Source organism: Archocentrus centrarchus, chromosome 3 (genome assembly GCF_007364275.1).
Source record: "Archocentrus centrarchus isolate MPI-CPG fArcCen1 chromosome 3, fArcCen1, whole genome shotgun sequence".
Taxonomy (NCBI): Eukaryota; Metazoa; Chordata; class Actinopteri; order Cichliformes; family Cichlidae; genus Archocentrus; species Archocentrus centrarchus.
The window spans coordinates 4,304,439-4,326,624 of NC_044348.1; the positions used below are offsets into that span (position 1 = coordinate 4,304,439).

General features: G+C 38.1%; 1 protein-coding gene across 2 annotated transcripts in view; it reads right to left on the reverse strand.

Moving 5' to 3' along the window:
* kcnq1.1 (potassium voltage-gated channel, KQT-like subfamily, member 1.1) overlaps window positions 1-22,186 on the reverse strand; it is a 45,026-nt gene that overhangs the window by 15,510 nt on the left and 7,330 nt on the right. For both annotated transcript variants that reach the window (XM_030723327.1, XM_030723326.1), the window contains exons 2-10: window positions 20,271-20,361; window positions 13,495-13,621; window positions 12,901-12,979; window positions 12,349-12,445; window positions 7,847-7,987; window positions 3,425-3,535; window positions 2,885-2,980; window positions 2,586-2,696; window positions 1,304-1,442 (exon numbers count right to left, since the gene is read on the reverse strand). In XM_030723327.1, coding sequence (XP_030579187.1) covers window positions 1,304-1,442; window positions 2,586-2,696; window positions 2,885-2,980; window positions 3,425-3,535; window positions 7,847-7,987; window positions 12,349-12,445; window positions 12,901-12,979; window positions 13,495-13,621; window positions 20,271-20,361 — 992 coding nt within the window. The remainder of the gene's footprint in view (window positions 1-1,303; window positions 1,443-2,585; window positions 2,697-2,884; window positions 2,981-3,424; window positions 3,536-7,846; window positions 7,988-12,348; window positions 12,446-12,900; window positions 12,980-13,494; window positions 13,622-20,270; window positions 20,362-22,186) is intronic.

Here is a 22,186-nt window from a genome sequence, read left to right on the forward strand (position 1 = left end):
CAGAACAACATCAGGGAATACAATCAGAGAAAAAAACGAATGCACTTGGAAAATGAACTGACAGGGAGAAAAAGTGAAAGAGGCACTTTCAAAGATGATTTTGAATTAGTGAGTATGTGTTACTTCAGCAAAAGTTCCTCAGTTTGTTTTTTTGATGAAAACAGCTCACATATTCTCAGCCCCCAAAGGCTACAGCCCCCACTCTATGACAGGATGTTGTAAACCAGGAAGGTAAAAAGTGGGACATATGACAATTTTAGAAAAGCAACTCTTATTTTGATTTTAAAAAAATGTCAGTATATAGGCTTTAAACATGTAATTGCCACGAAATGTAAGACAACATTCAGCACCAGAAAGGAGGGCAAGGAAAGGAACAAGAAACCTGCAAGGAAACATGGCTGCTGCTGCTAGCACTGCCAAAGTTAGCTACACTCAAACCGAATATTACATTTTGTCTGTGCAATGTATGCAGGGCACAGATTCAACACATTTCAGCAGCACATAAAGTCCAATTTGGCTAATATTAAATATGTTTATTGATTTCAAATAGCTCATGAATCCAAATGCAAGGAAGGTGTTTAAATGTTTTGCTAACTGTTTTGCTAACTGACAATGCTCCAGTCTTCAGGAACATTTCCAGCAGTAAGTTAAAGTAAAAAAAAAAAAAAAAATGTAAAAGTTATTCAGCATCGTTGAATTGTAAAAGTGAAAACTCTGACCTGCTGGTGGCACTACTGGAGAAAATGAACTCATAAAAAGTAGTTGAAGCACACAACATAACCTTAAATGACACTGAAGGGATGCGGTATTGATTTGAATACCTTTTCTATTTCACTCTTAGTACTCCATCATTGATTCAGCAGTACTGCGTGCTCTGTAGATTTTTCGAAGTTCAGCAGAGAACTATTGGGGTTCATACTCATCAATGCAACCTCACGTTATGGTCCTGCAGTGTGCTCATCTATCTTTAATGTTTGGACTTTGTCCTCTCCACCTGCTGTGGACAGCCTTACATTTGCAGTTCAAGTTCAACATTTCCTGTTTGCTGTATTATGAAAGAGCCTTTGATTTGCCACCAGAGCAGCACTGATGAAATCTGTACTTATTAAGACTGTGAGTGTTAATTCTGATTTGAAGGAAACCACATGCACCGCTCTATAAATCGATTACAGGGTTTAACGACACACGTGATAGATTTTGGCAAAATGTGACATCAGTCTGTTTTGTTCTAAAACATGTTTTTCCACTCTAATTAAAACAGATTCTTTTTTTTTTCTTTTTTTTTTTCAGTAGATTTTAGTACCTGTGCCAACGGTGCTGTAAACATCTGAACTCAGCTCCCTCGTGCTGTCGAACACGGAGTCAAAGGTGATGCTCGGAATTGTGGGGGAAGTTGGGCCATTGTCCTTGTCAGTGCTCTTCAACTTCCTTCTTACCTTCACCTGCCCAAGAAATACAAACAGCTTAGTGAAGTGATTGCAACACAACAGGGGAGCCATATTCACCATGTGCTAAAAAATATTTAAAAAACATTTTGATTTTGCAACAAAACTGTTATTTAAACAAAACTGTCCATTATAAAAACCATCTAAAAGTGGCCGTGGCTTTCACATTATTAGATTTATTGCCTGATAAACCTTCATAAACATGGAGGCTCACCAGCTGCCAAATGATGCGATGCAATGATGTTAAGAAGCTGACTACCTGTGGTCACTACTTTCTGTTAAAATTCATAGAGCTGTCATGCATTTACATAATTCATAATTTCTGTTGATGATAACTGCATGGAAATACAGTAGGAGGAACATCAAAATAAAGACTGTTACTGTCTGCACATAAGCAACCTTTCAAAGCTGATGCTTTAGTAGGGATATACTTGGATACTGCAAAGATGCAGAATAATCAATATTCATTATTAAATTGCTTCTGGTGGTCTTAGTTGCATCTTTTGTTTTTTCCTTGTCAGTCATTTCTTGTGTATTTCTATATGCATTTTTAAAATCTTATATAAAGCCTTGTTATGCAGTTATGCTATCATAATATAGTAGTATTATAGGTGATTTCCTTAATCTAACTAGTCTCTTAAGTCTGTCTAATAGTAGAGAGTGAGTGAGGGATTTTAACTCCATCTTACGTTAATTCATTAAGTTATTTACAATAATTCTGGTTATTTATTTCTATGATTTCAAGCTAATCTGTTAATAACAAGACTCTACAACAAATGCACTAGTTGAAAAAGACTATGATATCTGTCAGAAGAAATATGGAATTTCTAGTGTTTCTGCATCAATATCAGGTATCAGATTTGCATCAGTGGGAGTAGACTAAGCATGAGAAACAAATGAGTATAAAGCAACATAATGCAGCACAGCAAACTACAGCCTTCAAAGTTACCATAAAATTATCTCACTTCCCAAACAAAAACAACCTGCACAAACCTTCACGGAAACCTTCATGAATTCAGGATTTACAGTATTGCAGGGCTGTTGCTTCAGACTGCATTAGTTTCACTTTGCCTGTGCCTAATAAACGGGAAACTGGGTATATGAAGCAGTTACAGAGAAGTCTATAAAATGATTACTAACCGATTTCTTGGGGGTGGATAGAGAAGAGGCAGGGATGTTTGATCTTTTTCTCAAAAACATCTTGAATGTGGCAGAATCAAAGTTCTCCACTGCAAAACATCTCCACGATGTCTGGAGGGGCATAAAAATAGCAATATGTTGGTTGGACAGGACAAATTTCATGCCAACATGTCTGCCATATACGAAAGAAAGAAAAGGTTACATGAAAAGATAGTCTCCATAATAAGACTGTGGCTCTGAGACAGGATAATCCCCTGGCTGTACTGAGCTTCTGTTAGAGTATTTTTTTTTTCAAATACCTGAATGAGACAAGCAGCTGCAGGGATCTGTCTGTTGAAGTGTTTTTGTCTTTGCTTCTGCTGCACCTTCAGGGCGAAGCCTGAGCCTAAGATTCCCTGTGAAGAACAGCACAGCAGTTTTTTTCTCATTATTCAATTTTAACCACACACTTCCAGGCAGCTGTATGATCCAAAAAGATATAAATAAGCATAAAGAAAAGAGGAATACAATTCTGTTTGGTTGAGAATCATTTCTTGTCTCTTATTAAATGTCATACACAAAAATTAGTAGATTTAAATGTAGAGATTCAACTTTTTTTTTTTTTTTTAACTAAACACAAATAATTGGGGCTCCAACTATTTGAGGCATTTCCTGAACTTTATTATGAATATTGAACTGAGGGTAATATAAAAAAGTGATGAGGAAAACTAAACTTGTCTAATCCCATTTTTCACCCAATTTTACTGGGCTGACTGACTTACTGTGTTTCTGAGCATGTTTTTAATCCTCACTGCGTAACTCAACTTTAAGGTTAGAGGGAAATTTCTCTCTCCACTTACTGCAGGCAGGGCGAAGAATGAAATGGCAAAGACTGAGAAGCAGGATGCAATTGTCTTTCCAATCCAGGTTTGTGGCACTTTGTCACCATAGCCAATAGTAGTCACTGTGACCTATGAGAAAAAAACTATTTAGAGTGCAGGGATAGCAACATTTTATAATTAGCATCATAAAGCAAACTACAGCTTGGGTAAATAGAAAGGTTGTCGGCTTTGGAATAACTGATAAACCAAAGGACAAAGGACAAGTTAAATAATGACCTAATGACGGCACTGGATGGAAAAAAAAATAAAAAATAATAATAATAAAAAAAAAAAATTATATATATATATATATATATATATATATATATATATATATATATATATATATATATAGCATGTTTACACCACAAATCGCTTCATTCTAAGCATGTTATTGATTGCACATGCAGATGCATTTTGGGCTTCAGTATCTTGCTGAAGGACACTGGTGCCCTGAGCCACAGTCATTACTACAGTTCCTCATCACTGGTTGAAAAATTTGTGGATCAACAAAGTCAGTAGTAAATCCTTGGTCCCTGCAGTAGGCTAGAGCGGTTCCTGATACCACAGCATTGAGCATCTGCTGACTCAAATGCCAATTTGATACCATCTTTAACTCTCTCTTCAGTAACTTGGCTGCTAATAATACATTTTCTGGATGCACAGCTGAGCTCCAGATGTTATTTGTGAAACTAACCAGGGCAACGCTCATGTTCCAATCATTTCAGTGCGTAGTATTATGACTTGCATACACTTCCTGGAGATTTATCTTCACTGCTTACCCTGGCATTAAAGGGGACCTATAATGCTTTCCCTTGATTTCCATCATATATGTGTAGCATTACCAGGGCTGGATGCTTATCTTTAACATTGCCAAATTATTTTTTTTAAATATGTAAAGTAGCCATAAAAAAGCTAAGACTACACACTGCTCTAAACACTCTAAATTCAGTTCAATTTTATTTATACAGTGCCAAATCACAACAAACAGTGGCCTCAAGGCGCATTACATTGTAAAGTAAAGACCCTGCAATAACTACCATTACCACTGCCAACAATGCTACCAATGAGAGTGGATATCCCTCATATGGCAAAGTCAGGCACACAGGAACCAGGGCAACACTTTCCAATCAAATGAGTCACTCGTGACACATCTCTTTTTATGGCATGTGTCATGCGTTTCTTAGAGGTTAGTTTAGCATTAGCATGGTAGTATAAAATAAACACTGAGTGTGCAGTTTTGCTAGTGTGGTTGTTAAAAAAAAAACAGTGAAAGTACTGCTTTTTTAACAATAGCATAGCAGTAATGTAGCTTCATTAGCAAATAGTTTAAATACTCAATCATTTTGCTGGTTAGCTTACTCAGCATGCATACATGACTGAACCAGTTTGACTTGGACTTGACCCAAAATGCTTCCTCTGCTTTGAGTCTTTACTTTAGTGCATTAGGCCTCTGATTTCCCAGTGCTCCAACCACAGCTCAGATCTTTTCACCTCTTTGACTGTTAATAACATCTTTATGCACCGAAAAACCCCAAACTGGCTTCGAGTGTGTGAGAGCATACCCAAATCAGATTAAAAAAAAATCCTGGTATCTGATGTGTTCAACAACAACTTTTATTTGATACTGGGACAAGTTATTGACTTTGCTGGGTGTGTGTGTGTGTGTGTGTGTGTGTGTGTGTGTGTGTGTGTGTGTGTGTGTGTGTGTGTGTGTGTGTGTGTGCGCATTTTTTAATATCAGAGTCCCTGAAGTTTCCACGAGGCCGAGTGGGTGGTGACTTATTGTCTGAAAATAAATTTTCATCCCATATTTTCTGCACTATTTGTTTTGCTGTTTGTATTAGCAGCCCACTGGATTTGCCCAAGGGGCTTCACACAACTCCTACTGTAACATCAGTAGTACAGATAAAACGCAGTCTATATTTGACCTTTCACTTGCTAAAAAGCAGCTTACAACAAGTCATGTTTTTCTGCAAAATCTTACTTGTGCCAAGATGGAAAAGTCAAGTCTCAAAATTTAGAAAATAATCATAATGGAACAGTTTAGGATCACTTCACTTTGACACATATTTCTAATGATCATAAATCATTTCAGTAACACTTTACACTGGATTTTCTTTTGATTAAACAAATATCAAACAACATTTTGCAATTAATTTCTAACATCCAAAGCACCTCTTACTTTGAACAAATACTGGTCACTGTGCTCTCAGCATTAGCCAGATAGACTGTGGAAAGGCACTCCACGGGGGCCTGACTCTTGCTGATACAACCTGCTGGCTCCTGCTTCTGCAACCCTGCAGATTATTTGCTCACACGGCTTTGTGTATCAGACACGAGTAAACAGGTTCTTTACGTTCTGTGCAAACATCACAATTTTATCCACACTGGGAAAAATCATAATCCGGACAGATAATACTATGTGTCCAGATATGTCCTACAGCAGGCCTTTTATGTATCTTTCGCTGGCATTGTGGAGTCAAACAACCGCTTTAAAGTGCTGCTGTTATTTAACTTATTCACAGTTTTATTAGTACAGAGCATTATGAGTGTCTGTCTAAATCCTCTGAAGATCTTATATTTAGGAAATATTATGATATTATGTAAATAATAATATATATACAGCCAGGAGATTATACTGTACACACACACACACACACACATATATATTTATATATATATATATATATATATATATATATATATATATATATATTCTTTTTCCTTAATCCTATTCAGTTGTAAAACAGCTAAACTGCTTTACTAAATTTGACATAGGCTTGCATACTGAGGTGCAGGGCATATAATGAGGCAAACTGAATCATAAAACAAGGCAGTTGTAAGTGACATTCTCATATTAACAACCACCTGCTTCTCAGTATAGAACTGTGGTAATATAGATATGGGGATGTGAATAATCTGGTTATGGTTTATATCATATCTAAAACATGATTAAAACCAGGATAACTCATAGCACAGATCAAAATTCATGTAAAGATACTTATTCACAGGTGATACTGATAACAGTTGGCACACACACACGGTTGACCTGAACTGGGTCATAAGCAAACCAAGTGTTTGCTTAGGGCTCCATAGACAGCAGAGGGCCCCCAAGAGCACTTAAAATGTTCCATAACATTGCTTCTGCAGTTGCAAAAAAAAAAAAAAAAAAAACAGTGAGATTTTTATGTCAGCAAATAACCTTAACATTAAGTTGATGTGCTAGCTTGTAGTGCATATCTCTCTAGTCTGTCTGTCTTACTAACATAGCTGGACAGAGCATCTCCTGCATGTCTGTGTCTTGCTTGTTAGCCATGCAGTCACTTCCATGGCTGGTTTTGTTCTTTGACTTTGTGCCTGACTAAAGTGAGAGTGAAATTATTTATGTTGATAAACAAAACAAAAAAACAAGCAACGAGGCTTAGAAACTGCAATTCACACTTCACAAATGTTTGCATATCTGTCCATATGCTTTCATATGCGTATTCATAAAGTGAAACTTGGGCTTTACAGCATATTAGAATTGAAATGTTCCTTAGCTGGGCACACATCTCTTATGAAATAATAACCATAAGTCATTTGGCCAAGCCACAGCATTTCATTCTCACCAGTCATTCTTGAGATTCTACAAAAAAATATTCTGTTCAAAAAACAGTGTTTGTTTATATCTCATACTTTTCTGTATAAGTATACTCCCTCTTAGGTGAACAAATTGAGCAAATTGTTTGCACTGTGCTGACAGGTGGGACTGTGTGGCAATGGCAAATAGCGTGCATGGCTTATGGGTAAATTAGGAGAAGCCCCTTAGAGCCCCAGGCAAGCGCCGCTCATGTTTCTGTCATTTTAGAGAACATTTCAATGACTTCAATGCATTTTCTGGAGACTTTCTTTAACCATCATCACCGCTTGCCTAATCCTCTTATCCCATCAATAAAAATGCTTTTCCTACGCTTTTCTTTTTTTTGTGTGAGTCATATAGTATATATTTTTTCATTGGTGGATGCTCATATTAAACGTAGTCAAAGTTTCAATGAATGTGCAAATAATCCCTGTGAGCCAAAAGCTCAAGCTGCTCTCAGTGCTCACTTTCAGGATAATGAGGATAATGACAGTGGATATCCCTAATATGCTCATCTCAGGCACACAGCTCTGGGAGTGAGCACAGAAGCCCCACCCACCTGCTGTTCAAACCTTCTGTTTATGTGAGGCATCCAATCAGAGGAATGCTGGGTTAAAGTGAACTGAGGGGCTTCATCAAGACAAATTATAAAAATGAATTACTTTGAACTATGAATCACACAAAGCTACGTGTGTCCCAAAAGCCAGGTGAATCCCTAAAATGTGACAATGTACACAGGTTTATGGCCACACACTATTATGAGTAATACACATGCTTACCACTCCCCACCACAGGGCATCAGCATAGTTCCCAAAATCAGTGGCGCCACTGCTGTTGACCGCATCTTTCTCTGCCAGGTAGACAAAGTACGAGGAGAAGATCAGGCTCAAAAAGCCAATGTATAAGGTTGTGATCAGCTCCTGAAATAAACATGCACAAAAGACATTACAGATTTCAAACTCAATAAATAACCAGTGATGATGTTACAGACGATATAAAGTTATTATGACGTGTGAATTTATGTATACTTTCTGGCAAAATGTATCAGTTAGCTTACCAGTCAGCTGCCTGTAGCCGGATGCGGCTGTGTTTGCTAATAACGTGACATATGGATGTGAATATTCATGTAAGAGTGCTGGGTAAATATGATGATTGCATTTTTCCAGCAGAGCATTTTGGTGCCTGTGCTGGCTTGTGTCATTCATTAACCAAAGGTGAATGCAAAGCTGTGTTCGTAATCACGCAACCTGTCATTTTCAGCACCGGTTCTTTCAATCTGAAATCAAATGGATGGAATCTTATTTGAAAACTGCCATCTGAAATTTAATTACGATGCTTCTTCTCAACCAAATGTGCACTACAATTTTCGGAATATTTTTTTTTTCCAAGGAGTTTTCATCAAGTGAAAAAAAAAAAAACCAAACATTAAAATGCTCACGGCAGTCTTAGCCTGAGCAAAGACTAAAATGTCTCGAGCTTTAAAGGGGCCATAAGTGCAAATGAGTTTAAACTGGAAGTAAGTTCAGTAATAATCAGTAATCACGGCACGGGTGTTGATTGAATTCAGATGGGCAGTAAATCATCATAAATTAGTTTGAAACCCAGACGTCTGATCTCTTCCAGTGTATTTAAAATATATACAAAGCATCGTGTTGCAGATTCAATAAGCAGCTGTCTATGATTTGCTCAGGAGGTCTACTTGGGTTTGGCTCTCATCCTGCCTGAGTGTAATTAGACTACTGCTTTGTGAAAAAGCTCTCTCTAAGTGCACTCACCTACTACGTGATTTTAAACTGGGTTTAACTACTCAAAGTGCCAGAGCACTGCCTGCATCAAATTGGACTGAATTCCTGATAAGTGAAATTTTTATTCGTGTCTCGGCCCAAAACTGTCACTCTGAGATTTTTCAGAGTGCCACAGAGAAGCAGGAGCAGATGACTGCAAACAAAATGTGTGGAATTGTTGTGCGTGACAACGGAAAAAAAAAAAAACAACATAAACCTGTCCTTACACTGCACTAAACAAATAGTGCTCATGGTCTTCTGGCGGTCCACATCTGCACCTGTATTTCTTCATTTAGCTACACATTGTTCTTGTGAATGTTAGGGACACTTCTGGGCATCAAACCTTGGCCAGTAAATACCTCAGAGAGCCTGTATAACACCTTCAAATCAGTCTTACCGCTTGCAACCTGATTCTTGGAAATAACAGCTTTTAACGCATTCAGGTACATTTTCCTTGAGCTGCTACCTGAGGTCTGGTAGATGTGTTGCTGCCGCTGTGACCTGGCAAAGACATTCACGAGATGTGTGCCTCCCATCTGCCAGTATCAGCCAGGAGCAACTGTGCAAATTGTGTTTAGAGCCACAGGCGTAAGAATCCTACTCTGTGTGTATGTAAATGCTGTTATAACACAAGGATTGGATACTGATTGGAGTGAATGAAACTCCACTGACTTTAAAAACTCCAGCTGTTAACACAGAGGGGCTGCAGTTTCATGTGTTTATGTGAGAGTCTGGCTGAGCAAAAATATTCCCGCGAAGGAAATCACAAAGGAACATATATTATATACAATACACCAGAGACCAGCTGGTTGATGACAACTTGACCCCTGATGCACTGGCTGTTGTATGAGTACACAATGTATTTCCCTTGCGGCTGTTGGAGTTGTGCAGAGCCTTAGCAGAACATATGAGAACTATACCCACAGTGGCTGCAATGCGAGACGGAACAAAACTAAAGCATGAATACGAAGAGTGTGGTTCTCATGGAGAAGCTCCCTCTATGTAACACATGATGACTTCTGATGCCTGTAATCAGAACTGAATTTAACCAGGCCTCTCCAAGAGTCAATCTCACACTCATCCTCTCCTTTCAGACTCCATTTGGGTGCAGCCCTGCTAGTGTGTGAGTGGAATTGGGCAGTGAAACCCTCAAATGGTCTACATCAGTGATGGCTTGTCACTCTCGGTTAGCCGGGTTTGGAAAATGGAGAAATTGTAAAATAAATTAAAGCCCCATCTGGTTGTATGTGCTGTAGGTATATTGTATGAAAATGTAAGATGATTATGAAAAAAAAAAAAAAGCAATATACAGTTGACACAATGCACAGTGGCACAGTTTTTGTAGTGTTGCCTCTGTACATCATCACATTGGACTTTAAATCAAGCAATCAAGATGTGATTGAAGTTCAGACTTTAAACTTTAGTTCAAACGGGTGGAACAAAAACAAAAAATATGCATTAACTTGCATTAAATTGCAATCATTTTTCTACATAGTCCTGTATCTCTCCAGGCTCAGAGGTAATTGGGGAGATTAACATAGGTAATTTTAATCGGAGGACTGATTTTAATTTTTGGAAGAGAATCCTTTGCAGTCAGTGATGGCCTGAAGTCTAGAACCCATCGACCAAATGCAGTTTCCTCCCTTGAGATGGTCTGCCAGGCCTTTACTGCAGCAGCTTGTTTGTTTGTTTGTGGGTCTCTCTGCCTCCTCTCTGTCGGGTTGAGATCAGTTGACTGAATTATCAGCTGAAAAATATCCAGTTTCTTTGTCTTGAGAAAGTTTTGCAGTATGCTTTGAGTCATTTTCTATTTGTAGTCTCAAGTGCTGTACAATCAATTTGGCTGAATCTGAGCAGAGAGCATCTCTCTGTACACTCAAGACTTTATTCAGATTATAAATAAACACTAGTGACCCGGTTCTAAAAGTAACCGTAAATGCCCATGCCATAATATTGCCTCAGCCATGTTTAACAGCTGATATGGTATGGTTCAGATTTGTGATAAGTTTTGAGCTATTGATATCTTTCTTCATACCTATGTTTCTCTTCCCATCATTCTGATATCCTGTGATCATCTACATTAGTTATCTTCCATTGTGTTCCTGGCATTTTGGTATTGCTTTTTAGGAATGCATCAGAATTTGTTGTGGCCACTCTTAAAGTTTTTGCTATCTCGTTGAAAAGCTTACTTTGTGGTCTACTTCAATTGCATCAACATCTCCTATTGAATGTTACAGCGAACAGCTAATTTCACCTCTTAAAATCAACTCCAGATCTTTTATCTGTTTAATTTATCAGGATAATCAGGAAAATTGACTCACTTGACCATGAAACTCCTTGTTAGTCAGTTGTCCACTTCAGACAACCTATAAAATTCACTGTAACTGCTAAAAAGTTAATGCAATACTTTCTGTTAAACCTCTTGAATGAAACCAGTAAGAATCACATCTTAATTCTTTAAATCATGTCATTGTCCAAATGCTTACGTACAGACCCGACTGTACATGTGCAAGATAAATTATGCTCATTGTCAAACTTTTTCTTATTTTTTATGAATTATTCGATCCTATGTTCACTTTGGGCCATCAAAATGTGTCAAATGCAGCAATCTGATAAGGACAAAACACTCTTGGGTTGAAGTCTTCACTCAAAAGACAGTCGCAGGCAGGTGTTTGTTGTAAAAGACCACATTGGCCTTCTCATGGTCAGTTCAGCTAAAATTGCTATAAAATAAAATATACACCTTTCAATCAGTTAATAAGGTACACAGCATACAACACAAAAGAGGTTTCTAATGAAACATAACTTAACAGATTAACAAGAAATCATCCTCTAGCAGTATCAGCGATGACAGATACACGACTCCCTTTCCCCAGCAACTCCATTCTAAACATGACCAGTTATTTTTTTACATTCAAATCACAATCAGAAATCAGATTTGAAAATGCCCCAATTTATCCCAGTGCTGGCATCCACTTTCTTTAAAGCAGAGGTCAGTGGCTGATGATAACCAGCTTCAGCTGCAAGCAAAATCAGCCAAGGCCAATACAAGGAAGCACAGTGGGTGGTACCGGATGAGTAACATCTTTGATCCCCTGCTCATCACTCTCTGTTTTTATACTCACATTAAAGACAACTATTGTGACCACTGGGGCTAATCACGTCCACCTCTGTGTCTCAGCTGAATGATACCCTAGAGAAAGACATGGCCCTCTCTAGCAGATGAGCCTATAACCCAAAAACCCAAGCTATTACGCAGTGGTGCTTTGTTGTGGTTCTCGGCTGAATACTCATTTAACTGTATGAGTTATTCCCATGTGAGGACCTTTTCTTTATACCGCATAGAAAGGAAAAATAAAACATGATGAGGAGAGACTATCCTTGGCGTAATCCCTTGATGGAAAGATCGCAGCTAACTAATAATAATCAGAAGTCCCGGTGGTGGTTATAGATTTGGACCTGAAATGTAATGTGCCTTTAAAGGAGTGATTGAGCACCTGCCGATGGATGAAGACAACAGAGCCAAGGAGACGCCATGTTCCTCCCTGTCGGTCAACGTGTAGCATACGCAGGATCTGCAGAAAGCGAATCCCTCTGGTAAATTTAAAAAACAATAAAAGAAAGCGTTCATATGCAGATATTATTATGCACACCAATTGAATGTTAGTATTTATGCCCACAAAAACATGCATGCATGCGACTGTATACTGTATATCGCAAAAAAAAAATGGCCTTGAATGTCCACCAACCCCATAAAAACCTTCCAAAGCTTACAGATTTTATAGCAGACTTGCAGAATTTTCTCTCTTTCAGTTACACAACAATTAGCACTAAGCCTGACTCACAGTTCAGCAATTAATCAGAGGTGTAGGACATTCTTATGTTCTGGGCTGCGAACTTTCACACCAAAGTGGAAAAAAACATTCATTATTGGATCTGGCTTTTTGCAGGGGCACATAATTATGATACAGAGGCCAGAGGTACACAAAGCATCTTCACACATATGGCCATAAAGTCTCTACCGGCACACACTGTACACTCTCTCTTACCTTACAGCAGAGGTGGCAAAGACCTGGCCTTTGGAGCCCACTGACAGCACAATTATTGAAGCAACAACTACAATCAGATCTGCATTAATAGAGAATGAGGGGCTTTAAGTATACATATGCCATAACCATTAGCGTGAATAATATGAATATATTTACATTCATAATTGGAGCAGTTAATACAACAGGAAATGAAGACGTGTCGTTCTCCCATATGAGGGTTAGGAAAAGTCAAAGAAGAAAGTACAGAAAGTGTTATTTTAGGAAATTATCATCGCTTTTCATTTCGGAATGATTCTATTAATCAATTTAGCTTAGAAGGGTTACAAATATTATTAACACTAATATTCATTGCAACATATTAAAAAAAAAGCACCTGGAGGCTTCGAATTTAAGAATAAAAAGCTGAAGGTGGAAGAAATATTGCAGTGACAGTTTTAATTTCATGCTGAATTTGTCTTAAATATCTCATTTTGGGATAAAGCTCAGGGTATATTACAGATATTGTTTAAATTTTGTGTGTGGGTGAGGAGTGATATGTCTGTCTGTGTGCATGTGCGAAGATATGTGTGTGTGCATGGGGGGTTGTGTTCCTACCTATAACAGATATTGGCTTCCTGGCAAAGCGTAGCCGGCCCCAGATGCCAACATATTTACTGCGGCAGCCTGCTGACCAAAGGCGGACAAAATATTCCACACCGAAGAACACCACAAGGACAATCTCCTGTCAGACAAATGAGGGAGCAAGGGAGGTGGATAAAAAAGAAACATCAGATGTGGCTGCAGGATGCTCAGCACAACAACACCTGAACAGCTGCTTAGACTAAATCAAAGTTTGTGTTACTTTAAACACAATAATATGGATAAAATATTATTAATTACTAAAGTAAATCTGTTAGCATTTCCAATTAGTCAAGAATTCATTTTCATTCTGCACATACATCATTTGTTAGTGCTTAATTTGTATCACACCATTGATTTGAGTCAGCTGTTAAAAAATTTTTAATGTACCTGATGAAAAAGGTGCGTGTGCATTCTGACAGGCTGCTTAATAATATTTATCTCTATTTAGTACTCTATTTAGCAACTTTGCTGATTTCACACGTTGAAGTTATCAGTGCTTGAAGAATATATACGCATATGTGAACAATGTTATATAAAGTCTTTCTGGCTCTGGAGAGAGTTGTACAAGATCTGATACATTTCAGAGTGACTTGAGTCAGCATCAGCTGGGATTTGAAGAAAATCTGGAGGTGTGCAGTGAGAAAAAAAGTGGGTTATGAGACCTCTATAGCCCACCCCTTACTGCTGATTGTGGTGACTTAAAGCTACATTAGCTGCTAATATCCAAATATTACCCAATGATTAAGACGATTTTGACAAGGAAGAAGGATTCTGTCCAATTTTATATTTTTTTTTTAAATAAAAGGAAAAGTTAAATATTCTAGAAAAGAACTATAATTAATAATGAATAAAAATATGTCTTTTTTATAAATCTTGGTCATACTAAATGGAGGATTAGCTGTGGTATGGCACTGTATGCTTATAGGCTAATGACTTCTCGATTACAAGTTGTTAGCCTATGAACGTACAATTTCACATTCAAACCCGCCCCTCTCATCACATTCATTTCTTTACAACCAGGATGGCAATAGCAGAATGGAGGCAATCTCAAAGTTTCAAAATGGCCCTTCAGAAACTGACATCATGGTAGCTACGTCCATGTTTTATGCTCCCGATGGTAACATACACTGTCATGATGAACTTTATAGCAAACATAACTGTGTTTGATGTTTTGTTCTCCTTAGCAAATCTCCCTCTTTATGATAACAGCAAAGCAGTTACATTTTTATATACCCACTGTATTAAGGTACCCATTGTAAAAGTTGTGCTTTTTTAGTGTCCTAGTCCCTTTAAGTGACAGGCAGGTCCAGATTTCTTTCTCTTTAATGTCACAGTATATCAGCTTTCCAATGTGCCTTGCTAACCAAGCTAGCAGCCAGTTCTATCCTTATCTGATCATTTTAAAACAGTTCAAAACCAGTTTCGAAAAATCAAGGTGGTGTAGTGGAAATCCCAAACTTACAGCTTCAAAATGGAAGTCCACAAAGGAGTGGGCATCGGCACAGTCTGGTCTAACGGTAGCCAAATACCAGCCTACCAACACATCTAAGAGGCACTTATAATTAAAAGAGACATTACTTGTGAAACCCAGTGGTTCTCAGACTGCGAGGCAGTGGTAAGTAAAACTATGCTAAATGACAATAAATTTTGCAGAGAAAAGAATGAGGCATGAATTTTTTCAGTATCTAAAGTGGGCCATTCCAAGAAAAGTTTGAAAACCACACGTTTAATTTGCCTTTGCTGAAGTAAGCGAACCAGATAAGAATGTAATAATTACTCCAATACAGGGAAATTAATTAAATTAAAACAATTAACTCTACATGTCTCAATGTGGGAACGAAGCTGTCTGAAAGTGAATCGGTACCCTTTCCTAAGGTTTGTTTTTCCTTCTTTGTTTGATGAGAGGGCAGAAACTGGGGGATTCAGCAAACGATGTTTTTCTGAGCTGTTGGAGGTGTTTTCATTATTTGAGCCAAAGTTAAACCTTGTAAAATGAAAATTGGATTAATAACATGCTAAAGTGTGTTCCTGGAAGCTAATATGTCAAATGTTAGAGTATTAAATTTTTCAGCAAAGATTTCTACTTCAAACGCTCTGGTATAAACCAACGGAGCTCGAGTTAAAAGTTCTCTTTGGAGTTGTTGTTTTTTTTTTTAATTTAACCTCTGGTACTATAGAGCAGTTTCTTTTTGGAGTGTTTGCATGTCTTGTGTCTGCACATGATGACAATATTACAATATTATACACAGATGATAGACACACACAATCCTGACGGTGGTTTTACTCTATCCCCCTGACAGGTGATAACGTGCCATCAATAGCAGAGAATATAAGATACCATGAGCTGGTAATTGTGGATTAAAACCATGCAATTTTCATAATTAAAAATGGTTTTGCAAATATGTATTAGTGAAGATTAGGAAGTTATTGTTGATTTGTTTATTAGACCTTAAGGATATGTACTTTGGTGAGAAAGTGGATGTAAACACAGCTTTTGTTTATTTAGAAGAAAACTCTTCAGGAGTCCTTTTGACAAGGAAGATATTTACAGAAGGAGGGAGAGAGAGAGAGCAAAGACCAATCCTCATTCCCATCCAGCTTCTTGTGCCTAACCCTGCTCTATACTCGAGCTCACTGTTCTCAAATCCCTCACCCCTCCAAACCCACCCAACTCTGCTTCTTCTGTTCTTTCTCTCTTGTTATGAGCACCACAAGGGGGGACAATAAATCGAAAACACCTCCTGAAATCATTGTCTCCACGCTGAGGCTCCTTCCCCAAGAGGTCCTCACTGCTAGATGTTTTGACCCAAACCAATCGCTGATCCTCCTGTGTCATCCCCTTATGTTCGACCCTCATCGTATCCCACCCTTTGATATTTACCATCCCTTATTTCTCCATCTACTTAGTGCTCATTCCAATAAAGTAATCCACTGAAGGATGGCTTAATGGTTTTCATTAGTGAAATTACAGGTCAGCCATCTTAGATTGCCTGAATTCCTTTATTTGAGAAAATCAAATATAATGCAGCTATACTTTAAATAGGTCACAGTATTTGGATCCAAAAAAAAAAAATCTTTTGAGAATGTGGATCCTTTGGGCAAACCGCCAAGCATCTGGCCAAAAACACTACTACACAGTGCCAGCCAAAGCTCCATCTCCAACTAAAGAACAGAGTGGTTTCTGTTAACCTTGAGCATACAGGAAGAAAGAAACAAGACAAAGGAGATGCTTCAGTGGTGGTGGGGAGGAAAGAATGAAAGAGTAGCAGGGTCAGAGCAAATCTCTAAACTAGAAAGCACAAAGTATAAAACAGTCCCTGAGGGATGCAGGATGGGGAGAGATGAATGTTTGCGATTTTAGCTGCAAATATTAATTATTCATTATCTGTGTAGAAGAGAAGAATAAGAAGATTAAATATCTCCAGAGGGTGAACCCAAGGCAGAAAAGCAGTTTGCAATAAAATGTATGTATATTTGATGATACTGTAGTATTTATTAATAGAAGACGTTCAGACTTTTTTTTTCGTTTTTAATTACAAGTATGGCTCTTAAACAGAAGAATGCACAGGGGCCCTCTACGTGAAGCAGAAAATAAACCTGTAGGATCTGAGATGTGCCGGCTCATGAACCACCATGACTATTTTATCCCATTATCCCCAGGCCAAGGTGAACTTGTCACATGTGGCACACTCCAGTCCTCCTCAAAATCCTTTTTATCCTTTCTTTGGGTTTTCTTTTATCCAAGCTTGAGTGACTCACTCATCACCCAGACAGCTCCTCTGTGCTCAGCAGCTGGTGTCTCGGGGTTAAGTTTATCTCATTTACTATTGATTTTAGAGGAGGTGCTTTTGCCCTCTTAGGCCAGCGGGACACGCTGAAATTGTTTGTAGAAAAGTCACTTATATAGAGTTTGAACAGAAGTGTCCCTAAATTGTTTTTTTGTGATGCGGCAGCCAGAACCATCAATAAATGAAATGGATTTTTTTAAACAGCAGACAGTGACATTTGATATTTGGAGACTCAAAACACCAAACTGTGGTAGAAATTAAACATCTCTGTTTTCGCTCAAATTTAGACAGCGCTGTGTATTCATCGTATGCCATATGCAAATTCAAAACACACCTCATGACCCAATGAATATTAATTGCACCGCTTGATAAGCACGGTCATCATTTTTAATTCATTGAAGTCAGTTTTTCAGCAAAGAACAGGAACAAATCCTCCTCAGCTGCCTTCGATATCCGAATCGGGCTTGTTTGTGTTTGTCGGTCAACAAAAAGAGACAAAACAGAAGTGCTAAGCAGATGATAGGAGTCAAATGAAAGATCAGATGAGAAGATTGCAAAGGGAGAAAAGGCTACATGCTGCATCTACAAAGTAATAAGTGGTATTACGAGAAAAAGGGTGTATCTCGCTTTTTATTTGGATTCTTTTAAATCTCAATCACACGTCTTGCATCTTTCAGAAACATGTGGGTCACAGACTACTGATCGGGATAATTAAAAACACACAAACCCAACCTGTTTTTGTTTAGATTCAGTACTTCTTGGAGAACGCATCCTGCATATCCTTATGGCCTAACAAATAAGGATAAAACCTTAAGAAAATTTCTATACATTTTTCAAAATGATGAACTGTCGTCATTTTCTTATCTTAGACTTGCACATTGCTACCTTTCATGGCTCACTGCAACCATCAAGCATGAAGATACTGATACTGTCTGGAATTGCTTGAAAGTGTTATCATGACTTGTATTTGGTAGTTTGCCGAGTCATACACCAAAGCATAATGCAGCATATGACGTGCAGACCTTGGAAAGTGCCAGTAAATTCAATACAGTACATAATACATTCATTAAATAATTGCAAAATTGTTACCTAGCCTATTATTCATTATTGTTGTCAGATGAAATGTGTCGACTGTACATGTGGATGTGTGTGGATGTGATAGCACAACACGAGGTACAGTAGCAGGACCTCCACAGTGGCTTTTTATTCCTTGTATACCCATTTGAAGTTTACAGCAGACCATCAGGAACAAAAGTAGATTGTTATGTGTCAAGACTCCATAAACTACGGTAGCTCTGGAGCTAGTGGCTTAGTCCCACAAGTACTCACTGGGTCACTGAGCGTCTAGGCAAACATCTTCTTTGTGATGATTTGCAAACAAATCTTTTTTGGAATCCATAGTATTGAGCCTGCCTTCCCTGTGGCACCTTCAGTCACTGTATCCACTGGTTGGTTTGATTATGTATTAAAGGTGGTAACTGAGCCTTCAGCACTTCAGAGGAGATTACAGCATGAGCATATTGCATTATTTATAGGCCTCACTCTAGGCTAAGGTCATGGAATGGTCATGGTTAGATGAAATAAACATTAACTGATGAAAGGGGAAAGAACAACAAACAGCTAATCACCTGCAAAATGTGGTACCTGACTCACACTTTCTCTGTTGTCATAATCATAGTGGCTACTAGAGGACTTTGTTGCTTTTATGTAAACAAACAGAATATAACAAATATGAGATAAATATGAGAATTCCTAGTCAGTATTGCAAAAATAAATTTTAAATAATCACAAGGCCCATTTAATAATGTAGTAGAACAAAGTCTAATATGAAAATGCTAAACTAAATGTTAAACTAATTAAGTCTTAATGAACAGTCCACCCAGAGATACTTGAACTCCTCCACTTGGGGAAATTCCTACTCTCTCCTATGGCCATTAGCTGTGGGCAGTGACTGGAAAAATTGGATCTCAGATAAAAGAGGTGGGTGTCTAGACTATCCCTTGGAGATAGGTTGGTCATTCGCGATGGGCTCAGAGTAAATCCACTACATGTCCAAACAGAAAACAGTTTAGGTGGTTCGGGCATCTGACTGCGATACCTCCTGGATGCCTCCTTGGTGAGGTGTTTTGGACACATCCAACAGGGAGGAGATGCTGGGGCATAACCAGGACAAGCTGGAGAGATCATGTCTCTTGTCTCACTGTCTCCCCATGAAGAGCTGGAGTAGGTAGCTGGGGAGCGGGAGGTCTGGGAATCTCTGCTTAGATTGCTTCCCGTGCAAAACCCAGAAAACTAGCTGATGGATGGATGGATGGATGGATGGATGGATGGATGGATGGATGGATGGATGGATGGATGGATGGATGGATGGATGGATGGATGGATGGATGGATGGTCCACATCAACTGGTCTTTGGGAAAGTTGAATCTTTCAGGTTTGTGCTAATTTGCATGCAATGGTTGATAGCAGTTGAGGTGGTTCAGGCATCTTGAATGCCTCCTAGGTGTTTTGAGTATATTCAACTGGGAGGAAGCCCTGACCAGGGAGGAGGATCTCCTCCCAGTTATTGGTATGATGGCTTTTATCTCCTAAATACTGTTGCTACTGAAGGCTGGCAATCTTTTTTCTGATTTGTTCAGGCTCAAACTGAGCAGGTATATTGTATACTGACTTTTGATACACTGAAGTTAAAATTTGAGGAATGTTTTTCCAATAAATTGTATCTAACCCTTTTTCATTAAATTATGAAAAAGGGTTAGATACAATTATATTGTATCTAAAAATTATATTGTCCACTGTATATAAACAGCTAGAGGGCACTTTTCTGTAAACAAGCTCCTTGGATAAGGAAATAAAACAGTGTTTTCACACAAAATCCATGCAGACAAACCAGGTGCAAAACAATGTTCTTTAGGATAATCTCAGCCATTACTTTCCTTATTTATTGAACTTAACACTCACCACCCAGAAGAGAGTTGTATAAGCCAGGGCCTGGTACTGCTCGATGGTAGAGAGAACACTCAGGATCAAACAGGCCAAAACTATGAGAAATCTGCAGGAAATGAAGGAGAACATACATTGGCTAAAATGAAGCATAATGAAGTTTTATAATACTGTTCATACTGGATCATGGTTATTAATCATATTATATTTTATATTTTCTCTAAATCAAAGCTTTGCATAAATTGTCAGTCAAGACATGCAACTGCAAAGCCCTCACTCCATTTTTCAACACCTCACCTCATATTTATGTCAACAGTTCACACTTTGATTTAAGCTGCAAAAATTTCAGTCAGCTTTGGTATCTGCTGCGGGTTTAAACTTCTGATCAACCTTACAAAAAAAAAGGTTCCAGACAGCATAGAATTATGTTGTATTTTTACCATGAAAAGCATTTGATTGAATCTGAGAGAGACATAGATTCAAGGACAGCCCTTTGGAGGAAGTAGTAGGAACCTTTTGAACTCAACAATATGAATGCAGAGCACATGATAAACTTGTCAAATAATTAGAACAGTAGTTTGCACACAACCCACAAGCAATATCAACAAACACTAAATTGCTCTTTAACATTCCCCTTATCCATCTCAAGGTCACAAGCATTTCAAATGCAGAAACAATAAGATGCCTGAAACTCCTCAAACTACTCTCTCTCTCTCTCTCTCTCTCTCTCATATATATATATATATATATATATATATATATATATATATATATATATATATATATATATATATATATATATATATATATATATATATATATTTGATATAAGTCTTTAAGCTGCCGTGACATTAAACCAAAAAGAAAGTGCTCATGTGACCTTGACATTAAATTCGAACAGTGTTTTGTTGTTTGAGAGAAAATAGCAGACCTTGTTTAAAAAGTCTACACGGTACCCTGAAACGTAACATCAGTTTTATTGATCTTTTTTTTTTCTGCTGTTCATAAAAGTCAAAGGGAAAGGTCTTGTTTAATTTGATGGCATTGGAGGAAGACGGAAAAGCAGGGATAACTGTAATATAAGTGATAAACCATTTTCAAACTCATAACCTTCTCGTATGGGCTTCAGTCCAACAAGACAGGGGTTCGTGTTTTAAATTCTTATTATGTTAGTACTGCAGTAACTTCAGCTTATGGAGCTTAAGTAAGCATTGCAACTCTTCGGCCATTAGTAGGTTGCCAATAATTCAACAGGTGTTGATCACATCTACTTTAAAGTCACAGGGTATACCGGTGGGGGCCAGAGTTAAATACAGTTTCTAGTCTCTGGTCTGACATGATGCCACAGTTCAGATGGTATTTTACTGTCCTCTTTCACCTCGTAATGATGTCACCAGTGATACCATGCTTATGTTAGTGAGCTATGCACTTACATTTTGGCAGCTTAACAAAACCGTTATGTGACGCTGCAGAAACGTTGCCGGAGGGGCCAAGGTTAAAATGATTAACTTTTCATTCAGTTGGCATGAGATGTGGTGATAAAGGGCAAAACTTCTGAATGGATTCTTGTCGCGACGTCTGTGTTTTTGCCGGTCATCAGGCGACCCTATCTGATGAGGCTTCTGCGAACAATAAACAGATCAACTGAAGGGCTACATGCATTCCACAGGTCCTGTGTCAGGTCTTTGCTGGGTTTTTCCTATTTCTTAAGGACATGACTTTCAGATACCGTTACATCTGCTGTGGATAGTTTTTTTTAGGCCTGTCATTTCTTTTGTCCTCTACTTCACCAGTTTCCTCATTTTTTTTGTAAGGACACACTGCAAATCATGCTGAGATATGCCAAGTTTTCAGCTAATAGCTCTTTGAGAATCACCTTGCTGGTGCAAAAATACTATTTTATGTCTGTCAAACAATGTAATCTTTGGCATTTT